The following is a 12207-nucleotide window of genomic DNA, read 5'->3' as shown; positions in this document are numbered from 1 at the left end:
GTGAAACCAGAATCAGCCTTGGTGAATAAACGCACATGAAGCAGAGCCTGAAAGAGCTGAAAGCTGCAGCTGTGTGGAGCGATGAGGAGGCTGTAACCTTCCTCAAGTGAACACAGAAATGCTGCTGATGTCATGGTGCTGTTGTCTTTGAATGACGTTACACATTTAAATGTTCCTACGGGACATTCATTCACTCATACCTTCACTTTGTATAATAATGTGTCATTTATTATTTAATTCCTGCTTAGCACTTCAGGTAGATAGCATCCATCTGCCTGTCGTTGCTTTGTAACCAGTGACAATAAAGTTAAATCTAATCTAACATGCTGAAACTTTTATCTTCAGAGTCAAACAGAAACAATAAAAACAGCAGAACTCTCAGAATGAAGCTCAAGTTGATTTTTAATAACATGAAATCTGATTATTTTTCATTACAAACAAGAGCAGAGAAGTGAAGCAAGATGATGACGACAAATGTCTTGTCCTGGATTTGTAAATGATTTTTATGATTATTTATTTTCAGATGAGATCGATGTTTCCTAGTTGGGTTAACATGTACGGTGCCGTTCTCAGGTTGATGTGTGGGTACATAGTTTGCATCGCTCGTCAGCAGATATCTGCTTCTAAACGGAACCTCTCCTGAGAAGCTTCTCCAGTTTGGACTCCAACATTTTCAGTTTGGTGTCAATGGTGTTGATGTCGGGCACAGGACGGTTTGTATCAATCATTTCGGGCTTGCTAATTCTGATTTTCAATTCACATATGTCTCCATGGAAACCATCAGGGCACTCACACAGATGTTCATTGGTGTCCAGCAGCCTCTTGCACGTTCCACCGTTTACACATGGGTTATTCTTGCAGATATAGGATTTTCTTTGGGAGAGATACATGTGAATCTCACTTGTACTGAAAGCCCAATTACATTTAACTTTGTAAAAGGGTTTTGGGACCACAACAAAGTCTTGGCCTTGGGTAGCTTCAGTTATCTTGACATATTCTGTTAATTTGTAATTCTTGAAATAACATTCTTTTATTTTATTGGGCACTTGTTTACAATCTATGCCACTAAAGCACCTATCAGCCGTTCTTTCAAAGTCCGCGTAAAGTTCCTCTTTCTGAATGTTGGCCACAGCAACAGTGATCTCGCCCACGGGGATCTTAGTCATATCATAAAGGATGTGATATGTCTCTTGGTTTGAGTTGTAAACCAGCACCACCCATTTGTACCAGTTGTACTTCTGATCCAGTTTATTCTTCACCTGAACAGCGATGTTTTGTTTGTTGTCAGGACTGTTTGCTTTGCTGATCTCCTCCACATCCTTTATCATGTACTGCTTATAGTTGTCCAGGCAGAACCACACAGCTGATATCTGAGCTCTGTACACGTTCTTGAACATCTGGGTGTGCTCTTCTTCTTTGCCTGATGGATTTAAGCCGATCAGGTTCCAGTAGACCTGGTTGAGGACCATCCCCTTCCACAGCAAGCTGCTGAAATAGAGGTTATATTTGCCGATCTCAGGAATGCCGCATTTAAACTTCTTCTTCAGCAGCTCGTTGAGGTTTCCGCTGAGAGACGTGCTGCTGACCGTCAGGTAAAGGTAGAGGTTGGCCACACTGGCCTCAGTGGCTGTGTTCTCATAGTAGCTGGTGAAAACTTTTGCCAGCCGGACTTTGGCCTCCTCATTATCTACCAACGCGCTGTTCTTACGAAACTCATTGAACTTGTTCCAGGCAGTGAGGATGCGGACCTCGTCTTGAGAGTAGACGCTGGCGTAGTTGAACCACTCCACGTCTGTTGCCAGGTTGGAGATCTGGATGGAGAGAGAGTCCAGCTTCCTGTTGACCTCAGCAAACAGCTCCTTCTGAGCGTCTTCCTGAGGGATGAAGGCCAAGACCACATTGATAACAGAGGACACCAGAGCTCCAATGCCGGGCGCCAGGCTGGCAAAGTCGGCGAGGGTCTTCATCACTGACTTCAACTTCTCGGGGTCCATCTTTCCAATAACTTCTTTGACTACTGTGAGGCTTTCTATTACCACCTGTGAAGACGCGGCCACTCTCTCTCTGGTGCTGACAGGCAGGTCTCTCTTCACCCTGTAGGGCGGAGACAGATCAGCTGAGGTGGGGTCATGTGACCCTGCTGAGGAGGTCGTCCAGTAGAGAAGAAGGATGAATGAAGCCAACAGCATCGGGGCAGGCAGCCGAGGGAACGCCATGACTGCAAAACACGCAACAGAAATTTAAGGCATGAAATAACCTTCTAAATGTTGCAGAGCCAGAGAGACTCAAAGCGTCTGGATAATAATAATAATGTCATCCTAATACAGAACTGCTTTTTCTGGACTGCTAGTTAATTATATTTATAATATTTTATATACAGAGCAAAGGTACATCCTGCTCAGCTGTGAGGTAGAGCACATTTTAATTCACTATATCTTATTGATGATGTGTTGAACTCAACATGATTAAGCCACCTCTGCCACTTAGTGTATGTTATGCTAATAATATCCACTAGATGTCACTGTCCCTTTTCAGTTTGCTTCTTTACAGGAAGTTAGGAACCACAGTCACTCCAGGGGCGAGTTCGGCGCCGACAAAACATAGCAAAACTTTTTTTTTCAATGGAAACAGTGGTTCCCTGAACACCCTGCTGTGTACGCAACTCCACTGATTTTTCCTGCCTTTTTAACACCGTTGTGTTTACAAACTTTTTGCAGCAGATTGGGTAGCACCTGAGACACGCCCACTAAATGGGAAAAAACATACCTCGAAGCCCGTTGCAGAACGTTGCGCAATGTTGCAAGGAAACATGTTGTTCAACCCTAAAATGTTACAACCCGGTGCAAAACATTTTGAGATTGAACTCGCCCCTGCCATAAGGACTCTGTTTGGTTGCATTTTCAATTGTAAGTGTAAAGGGTTAAAACAATGTGTTAGGCACAGTTAGGCATAAGAGATGTTAAAAAGTATTTTAGTTAGTACAGTTCATTATACTACCATTTTTTTGCTAAAGTAAACAATGTGTTGAAAAAAAACAGACAACTAAAAGGCCGATTGTATTGTTCATTGTATTGTACTGTTGGGGTGATACTTAAATAGGTCACTAGGTGGCGCATAACGCTCGGGAGGAACTTAAAACCTTTAGGAGGCAAGCGCAGCAGAATAAATGCTGCAGTCGAGCTGAACGCAAGCTAAAGTTTCTGCCTTATTGTTTCTGCATACAGAGTTTAAGAACACACACCCAGCGGGCCAGGGGGGCAACATAAGCATGCTTTTTCAACATGTAACAGTCCCAGAGGTCAGACTCTACAGAGTTATGTAATTTGATATAACAAAATAAGTCTAATTTGGGTTGGATAATTTTCTAATAACATGCTCTTGTAACTGGCAGGTTAAGGGTCACCTGTCACGTGAGTCACCACCGCCCCGTCAGGTCAGCTCCGAGCTTCCTCTTTCCGCTATTGCTGCTGCGTGGTGTGGTTGTGTCTCGCTGCTCTATCCTATCGTCCGAGGTTTGTGACGCCTGCAAACGTACAAATGTTGTTCTGTTATGTAGTGCGCTAAGGTGGTGTGTGCATGTACGGCTATCCTAGATTGCCGCTCTGTGTGGTCCGTGCGGTGTCTGCGACATCTCCGGGAAAGACGGCCTGTGAAGCATGGAAATGTTTAATAAGGACTAACACTAACCGCGGTTTTTTTGTGTTTGTGCAGCACAGATTGCCACTGCTGCTTTGCCTCTGATTTATTAACACACTAACATAACCTACCTGTTCAATTATTTTAAACTTCTTTTTAATTGAGTCTGTTTTTGTTCTTAATTGTTACGATCTGTTTTATAGTGTGTGAGGAGATTTTATTCCTCTGAATATTTAGATGTTAGGAAACTATTGACGTAACATTTGTAACTATAGAGACCTGATAGTGGTTCGGGTTATTTTGGTCCAGAGGTGGTGACGTATAATAGATGGCTAATTTTTATAACATTGCATGTACTTTTAAGTGTGATTAGGGTTTCATTTAGTTATATTGTTGTGTGTTTATTCATAGCCCCTTGTATATGATTCACACTGTAGAACTATAGACAGCCACTTTTTACCAATAGTTTTCCACAAAGAAATGAAACTCTCCTCTCACATTTTGTTTTTAGTATTATTGGTCGTTTATACTCTTATTAGCATTGATTCTGTTTTTAGCTTATTTTTATAGTTGTTTAGTTGCAGTTGTTTTATGGTCTCTGCAATAAACTATTTTAAGTTTCCCAAGGTGGCGTTGTCGATCTGTATTTAATTATTAATTTGGGCCGAGTCCTCCGTTGGCCCGGTTACACTCTAACATTTTATTTTTTTGTCCTTTTATGGTAAAGCTAGGGAAGCTAAGGTAATGAAATAAAAATTGACTATTTGCTACAAAATAAAACTTATGATCATTCATTGTTGTTAATATGAAACAGTTTAAGATTCAGTGTGTAATATTTCTGTGGATCTATTCACAGAAATGCAATATAAGTTTCATAACTATGTTTTCAGTGGTGTATAAACCGTTATGTTTTTATTACCTTAGACTGAGACATTTCTATCTACAACTCCTCTTACACAGAAGGACCCATGTTGCACCGCCATGTTTCTACAGTAGCCCAAACGGACAAACTGCGCTACAGAGCGCGTTTCAGCACTATGCTGAATATGTACGAAGAAGAATACGAATACGAAGAAGTATGGCTTGTTAGAAGTAAAAAGGAAGTGATAGCTTCTCCTGCTCGCTTGCAAAAGGAGAAGGAAGTGATGACTGATGGTGCATTCATGTGCTGTCGAAATAATCAGAATTTTTATTCCCTCCTTAAATCTTTATTGCAAAAAGAGGGAAAAATACATGTATACATGGGACATAAAGAAGTATACAGAACATAACACAAATATATAAGAAGTCACAAATAATAAAACTTTGCCTGGGGATCATCTGTTGACAGTTTTCACAGCCTTTTTGTTGTTGGATGTAGAATTAAAATTGATATAATGTACAACCTCATTGGTAAAAGGTACAAAGTTTTACTGCTGAATTTACATTTATGAATGTTGAATTAGGCCATTAGAATTAATGGGAAATCGGACCATCCGAGGAGCACGTGAATGCACAGTGAGCCGTTGGTTGCAATTCGCAATCCTCACCACTAGATGCCACTAAAACTTACACACTGGACCTTTAATGATATTCCATCATATATATGGTGATATAATTTATGTCTTTTTTAAAGTAAAGTAGTACAGATAGGATAATAAATAAACAATATTTATGAAATAAAACCTTCACTGCTGTTAATATCATAGCATTAAACAATAAACACATACATTCAATAAACACTGCTACTGCATCAAAAGTGTCCCCACTTCTTATTTTTGTGGTTGGCGATTTGATGACTTTGGAGTACATTCACCTTGTGTCCGCAACTTAAATCGACGTCTAGGCCTCTGAAGCCAGAAGCAAACAGAGCCTTCTTTCCCTCTGGACACAGTCTTAAGCGAAATAAGCTTCTCATATCGTGCTTACCACAGAACGTCTTCCACAAAGAGTTAACCTATTCAAATATGCGCAAAGTGATTTGAATTCTATTATAACAGATGATTATGTTATTAGATTGTATTTTTTTTTCCACAGCATTTATAGTTACTGCTAATTTCCAATGCTTGTCCCTAGAAACGCTTTTAACATTACAAATATACAACAAACATTAAACATATTAACAATAAAACTATTGAGCACATGGATGTATACCCCCTCCATCCTTACACATGACTACATGACTGATTATCTTTTTAAAAAGTCTTAAGTTTAATTTTAAATTGTTGATGAATTTGTTCTGTTTTTAGCTCATTAGACAGCTCATTCCAGATCTTAGCTCCCTTGATTGAAAAGAAAATGTGGCCGAAGGATGTTTTCCTGTAAGATATTTTGCAATTCCCTGCATTTGTAAGGCCTTTAACAGCTATGAGTAACTGTCCACTTGGAGTCATTTAAAAGGTCTTGATTTCAATGAGTGTGAATGTATTTCTTGTATTTATAAAAGATGTTTATTGGGATTATGGTGTATACATGAACACGTCACTCCACGCAGGTACCAGTGGCGTCCACCAGTGGGCAGTATAGTTAACTCCAGCAAAATTAAAAATGAACTCCAGCAAATTAAAATTAACTCCAGCAAAGTGTAGCTAAACCCCGTGCTTACCAGATTACAGCGGTCGCAAATCCACAAACAAAAGAATAGCAAGCAGACGGGAAGCACGGTAGTAAACTTATAGACAAGTAATAAAGGAAATTGACAGGTTTTGGTTCAACGCGAAGCGGAACGAGGTGTGAATGTTGGGTGTTGCGGGAGTGAAATGTTCACATTTATTGTTGTAAGTTGTTGTAAGTAGTTTAGCTATGTATTGACAAAGAACCATTTAGCTTTGATATATTAATCCAGTGAGTGATTTAGAGGTTATTGTGTGGTGTATAGGTACAAAATGACTGTTGTTTAATTTGTGTATTTAATTAGGTTTATTATTTTAGTATGTTTGATTTTAAGGTAATGTGTATAAAAGTACTTGTGTTTATATCTATTTGTATATTTTTATAGTTTTCATGGTGCACTACGGTATACAGAGAAAGAAATAAAGAAACCGTAAAGACATCAGTCGAGACTCTCTGCATCTTGCTTAAATCCACCGAGGGCCGTTACACACAGAAGAGCCTGAGAAGTCTGTCCATGCAAACACTTCATAATCAGGTTTGCCTGTCAGTAAGTTAAAAGCTGATTAAATTAACGTTAATAGCTTAAACAAAAAGCTTGATTTGCACATTTTATATTTAGGCTGAAGGCCGGAATTATTTCTTTCTATGTTATTTAATGGCGCTGTGAGTCTGACCTTGTGTGTTTGTAAGTTCACATTAAAGTGAATTTATGTTCATAGTCTTCTTGATTTTTACTTTAACTGTCTTTTCTGTTCTCTTATTTCCACAAGGCCGGAGCTGAGCCATTTGGTGGGACCAAGACCATGTTCAGGATTCCAACCTGTAAAACTGTGAGTCCATTATTCCTAACTAACATAACGTTACCATGGCCCACTAACAGACAGATTTTACATGAGAGCTTATGGAGCTTAAATAGATAAAATGATTGCTTGTGGCAGCTTGTTGGTAATGTTTGAGTAAAACAGACCTATATTATGAGTTTAAGTTATGATGGTCTAAGAACATTTAATTTATTATCCATCTTCAGAAAGTATTTGAGAATAATTGTGAATATCACCAAAATTGTGTGCCTTGGTCCTCCTGTGACTAGAAGTGAGAGAGTAAGTGTCCAATTTTTCCATCGACTCCCATAGTAAAACTGGATAGGAAAAAGTCTGAAAATACACCTACAGTATCTGTACTCTAACTTATAGATAGGAGGGTGATGATTATATTTTTCCTTGAATAAAAAAAGACTTAACACAGCACTCACAGAAGTCATGTACATGTCCCATACTGTGTCTGAGTATTCTGATGGAGTCACATTCAAAGGTTTTGATTGTCTTGTGTAATCAGAGTGCAGAGCAGCCTTCATAGATTCACTCAAAGGTGTTTAGATAATGTGAGTTCGGCATTTTAGATGAATTTCTGTCCCAGTGATTGATTTGTTGTGTTGTTGTTAATTTTTTTGCAGGACAATCACAACTGCCGTAACCACCACCACCCTCCTCACCTGGCTCCCCCCACCACCTCCACCCTCACCTGTCTAACTTCACCACCATTACTTCTCCAATGCTGACATCCCCACCCAGAACACCTACAGTGAGAAATTGTTTCATGAAGATTCTTTTGTGTGTTGCAATGTGTCCTGACAGGATAACTGTGGCTTGGTTGAAAGTTCAGCCAATTTTCTGGAGTTTTGATTAGTTGTTACTTGTTATTTATTCTGATGATCTTTATGGAGAAGGTTATGTTTAGCATGTGGGCAAATTGGTTGATGACCCATATTTTTTACTAGTTGGATGGAAAAACATCCGTATCAGTATTTTCTTATCTTCAGCCTGGCTTTTCTAGTCTCTGTGTCTAGTTATAGGGAAATATTTTCAGAGAACCATTGATTACCGACTGCCTACAACAGTGTTAGACTATCAGTTTCAAAACAGATCTCTTTATATGTGTTATTATGACTTTATTGTTCAACTTGTGCAATAAACGATCTGCTTTTTGTGCAGTTAAGTCTTCAAATGTCCTTTTTCTTGTTTTACATCAACAGCTAAATAACCGTATTTTATTGGTTATACAGTAGTGTAAAAAAACAGTAAATACATAATAGTATATTACTGCAAACAGTATGCCAAAAAATAACAGTATAAGACTGTACTTCAAAATAACAGTACATATACTGTACTTTATTTTATGGTATGCTAAATACTACTGTTGTTTTACAGTGATTTTACCGTAGAATGAAATACAGCAACTACTGGATAATTGTTGAAAGTAAGTTGCTGTTTGACAATAAACATCTTACAGTGCGGGATTTGTGAAAATTCTGAGTATGTTCAGCCTGAGATGAGGGAAACTCTGGGTTTTCTGTTTCATAAAGCAAGATCAGACAAACTCTGGATCAGTAACTCCGGCTCACAGGCGGCTGTCTGACACACCGTTTCAATTCCTCAATTGCTTGAGAGGAGGAGGAGAAAGTGGGGGAGGAGGAGAAAGTGGAGGAGGAGGAGGAGGAGGAGGAGAAAGTGGAGGAGGAGGAGCTGAAGGAGGAGCCAGGCAGCTGCAGGATGTTTCCTTGTTGTTGTTTGGTTTCTTACATGAAGGAATACAAATGTAAATGAAATACGGAGGCATTCGTTGTGTTTCAGCTATTGATAAAAACTGTAACTACCTTCTGTCCGTACGAGGTTTTGTACAACACGCCGAGGTCAGTCTTGCTCTGGTGGTCATTTCCTGCTTCCTGTTTATCACCTCTTTTTGTTGGAAGTGCTCTACATGTAAAGACCTTTGAGGTGCATTGTGTATGATAGGGCTCTACAGATAAACGTTGTAACGTTGCTGTATTTTGTTTAGCATCTAAACTGTTGCAGATTCAGTTGTTTGACTCGTGCTTTGTTTTGCTAAGATCACTGAATTGACACTGCCTATATTTGGGGACATTTTGCACAAAACTGAAACTACTATGAATACTTGTATAAAAATGATCAAATAATATCAAATACACGTCATTCAGTAGATCTAGATCATTTATTTTGAAGTCACCACGAAAACAACAACAACAACAGGCTGCAGGATGAGAGAAGTTAGCAGACAGAGAGCGACGGACTTCACACGACAGGATTCGCTACTTTTTATGAAAAGCTGTTTTGATTCTTTTGATCGGAGGCCCCTCACAGACCAAAGGAAGATAAATAATCAGGAACGGACACATTCGGACTTAACAAGGCTTCAAAGGTAACGGGAGTTTTCCTCTCTTGTACCGGGCAGGTTACACCGGTAAATCAGACTTTAGGGCTCGTTGTTTCCTTTGAATGAAATGAACTATTGAATCGTGGAGAATCTAGCAGGCGTTTGTCAGAACGTGTTCCCACACCAGGCCAGTAAAGGAGGTAGGCGGCTGTTTGGGACTCAACATGTGATGCATTTTTTTAATTTCAAACCACTATGATAGTACAGCTAGCTAAACATTGGCTGGGGTACGATACATAAAACGAGGGACTTTCTTGATTTTAACATTGTACAGAGTTCCCGTTGCAGTCTGCACTCCAGGGTTAGCAGCACTCATTTGTCAGCACAAAGTTCAGTGAGTTGCAGCGCCACTTTTAATGTTCTGTTCAGGCATGGTGCGATCAATGGACTCATTTATTTCATCAATTAGAACATTGAACGCAGTGTCTGGATCTTTGCAGACTGAAACCAAGGTTTTGGCTTTCAGATTTTTCCAGAGTTCTTTTAATGTTTTCCCATCATAATTTAAACTTTTGTTTTCGGACGTGAATCAATGTTTTTACCTAGATCAATGGGAAGTACACTAGAAACAAAATGATCGGTAATGTCTGAAAGTGAATCCATACATGTGCTGTTAATAATTGACCTGCTGGATTCCGTTACTCTAGTTTTTGTGTCTATGGTGGGGAAAAAGATGAAGAATGTCAATGAAATCATATTAGAAATATTGATGTTAACGTCCCGAGAACAAAACTATTTTTATTTAGAGATGTAAAAGTTCATCCAATTTAGTTTTGAAAGTGTCAAAGTCAGAGTCTAGAGGCTGATAAATAAATATACTATACTGTTGTTCTCATTATCTCAATGAATCTGAGAGATCATCTTCAATAATGAGGTGTCCTGAATCTACACACAGACACACTCCTCCACCTGCTCTACCAAGCCTATTTCTGTTGAAGAACTCACAACCATCAAGGTTATTGTGGCCAAAAGAGAGACCAAGTCATCGTGATGCCTTCGTTTTTGCTGTTGCAGAGCCGAGTAGGACCGCAGTAACGCTGCAGCAGTGCTCCGCTCAGCGCAGTTCTTTACTGTATTTTTTCCCCATTCTTAACGCATTGTGTGTTCAAATTGCACCAAACGCGACAGGGCACTCTCTTGGGTCCACAGCAACGCGCCCGACATGTTTGAAGTCGATTGGATGAACGGTTCCTGACATAATCAAAACACACACACACACACATTTCCCCCTATATATGTCATAATTTTTCATTTTTATCTATTTTGTAGTCATCCTTGGTATTTGTATTCTTCTTTTTTAGAAGAAGAGGAAGAAGACTTACCTGTGTCTGTGAGGCTGATGTCTGCAGAGTCTCCAGCAGCTTCTACAAACCAGCACTACCTATACTCGCACGTTTCCTCATGCAAACCATGGCTCAGCAGTGACCAAATATGGACACGGTGTCTGTGAGTTGGCTGCTGAATACATTCAAATTACAACAGGTTTATCTCTGCTGATTGTCTGATGGTTACAGTAAGAGTTGGGAAACATTCAGAGTTCTTCTTTCAGTGTCTCAGGTTCCATCAGTGGCCATATATCATCATGTTCAATCAACACGATGTTATTCAACTTCTAAGGAGATCCCAGAGTTTCCAGTCAGTGCTGCAGTCCAGTTTCTCTGCATTGTTTCCACAGAAACGCAGCCTGTAACTCATGTACCAACCCCCTGAACCAGATCTGCTGAAAAACAAGCACATTTCCAGCTTTACACTTCGGCTTCTCTGACTTTGTGAGGAGTTTGGGCTGATTAGGTTAGCAATAAAAGAAAAACAAAAAAAACTGTAATACACAAGAAACAGATAATAAAACCGAAAGTTCATTCCAGGTGTGTGACAGGACATAGAGATTTTAGTATTTACAGATTCTTTAAGTTGAACACAGACGCCCCCGGTACCAGGGGCAGCATGCGATTGTCAAAACCGCTGACTTAATTTTGCGATTTTTGCCGTTTTCAGTCCAAAAATCAGCCGAATTGTTAAAAAATTTATCTGGGCGCCATCTTGATTATTGTGCAATACCTGGGAGCTGTGTCTGTCGTCTCTCGTCTCTTTCTGCAGAGCACAAGAAGTGCCACTTTAAAACACACAGTCTTTTTCACGGTCTCGTAGACATCCAGGGTATCAAATGAAAGGTCTGCTCAATCCGGATTGATTGATGCCACATACCAACACCAACATATCCCACATCACTGTGGGATCAAGCTTAAGGCCTGTAAGGCACGGGTGGGCTTTTGGTCACAGGAAAGTGGATGATTTTATTCACTGTTTTTAATCAGTATCACAAATGAGAGTGTCCTCCAGCCCACTTGATGTACCTACAAAGTTTTTACTGAAAGTAATGGATTCTGTTGGGCCCCTTTTGATCTCTGTTTTCAACAGCTCCCTATCTACTGGTTGTGTCCCTGATTATTTTAAAACGGCTTGCGTGAACCCACTTTTAAAGAAACCTGGTTTAGATCCCTCCCTCCCACATAATTTTAGACCAATTTCAAAACTGAAACCTTTATTGCAAAGATTCTAGAAAGAATTGTGTCCAAACAGCTGCTCACTGTACTGGAAAATAACAAAATATTTGAAAAGTTTCAGTCTGGGTTCAGGAAGTACCACAGCACTGAGACTGCCCTGCTTAAAGTCACCAATGACCTTTTAATGTCTGCTGATGAAGGCATGTGCTCAGTCCTGGTACTCCTGGACCTTAGCGCTGCTTTT

General features: G+C 39.7%; 1 protein-coding gene across 3 annotated transcripts; it reads right to left on the bottom strand.

Moving 5' to 3' along the window:
- Window positions 1-384: 384 nt before the first annotated feature.
- On the bottom strand, window positions 385-10866 carry LOC119896619 (SE-cephalotoxin-like). Of its 3 annotated transcripts, none has more exons than XM_038710119.1 (2): window positions 10782-10866; window positions 385-2218 (listed from the first exon to the last, which is right to left on the bottom strand). In XM_038710119.1, the coding sequence occupies exon 2, from the start codon at window positions 2214-2216 to the stop codon at window positions 624-626; it is 1593 nt and encodes a 530-aa protein (XP_038566047.1). In that variant the 5' UTR covers window positions 2217-2218; window positions 10782-10866; the 3' UTR covers window positions 385-623. The 3 variants fall into 3 exon arrangements, with proteins under 3 accessions (XP_038566047.1, XP_038566046.1, XP_038566048.1); XM_038710118.1 differs by lacking the exon at window positions 10782-10866 and adding an exon at window positions 8882-8953; XM_038710120.1 differs by lacking the exon at window positions 10782-10866 and adding an exon at window positions 3404-3507.
- Between the last annotated feature and the right edge of the window lie 1341 nt (window positions 10867-12207).

This window comes from Micropterus salmoides, unplaced genomic scaffold, assembly GCF_014851395.1.
Source record: "Micropterus salmoides isolate LMB-PRFRI ecotype aquatic unplaced genomic scaffold, ASM1485139v1 Ms_hic_scaffold_10, whole genome shotgun sequence".
NCBI classification, from domain to species: Eukaryota; Metazoa; Chordata; class Actinopteri; order Centrarchiformes; family Centrarchidae; genus Micropterus; species Micropterus salmoides.
Note: the sequence above shows the minus strand (reverse complement) of the source record. Positions and strands in the feature narration are given on the sequence as shown.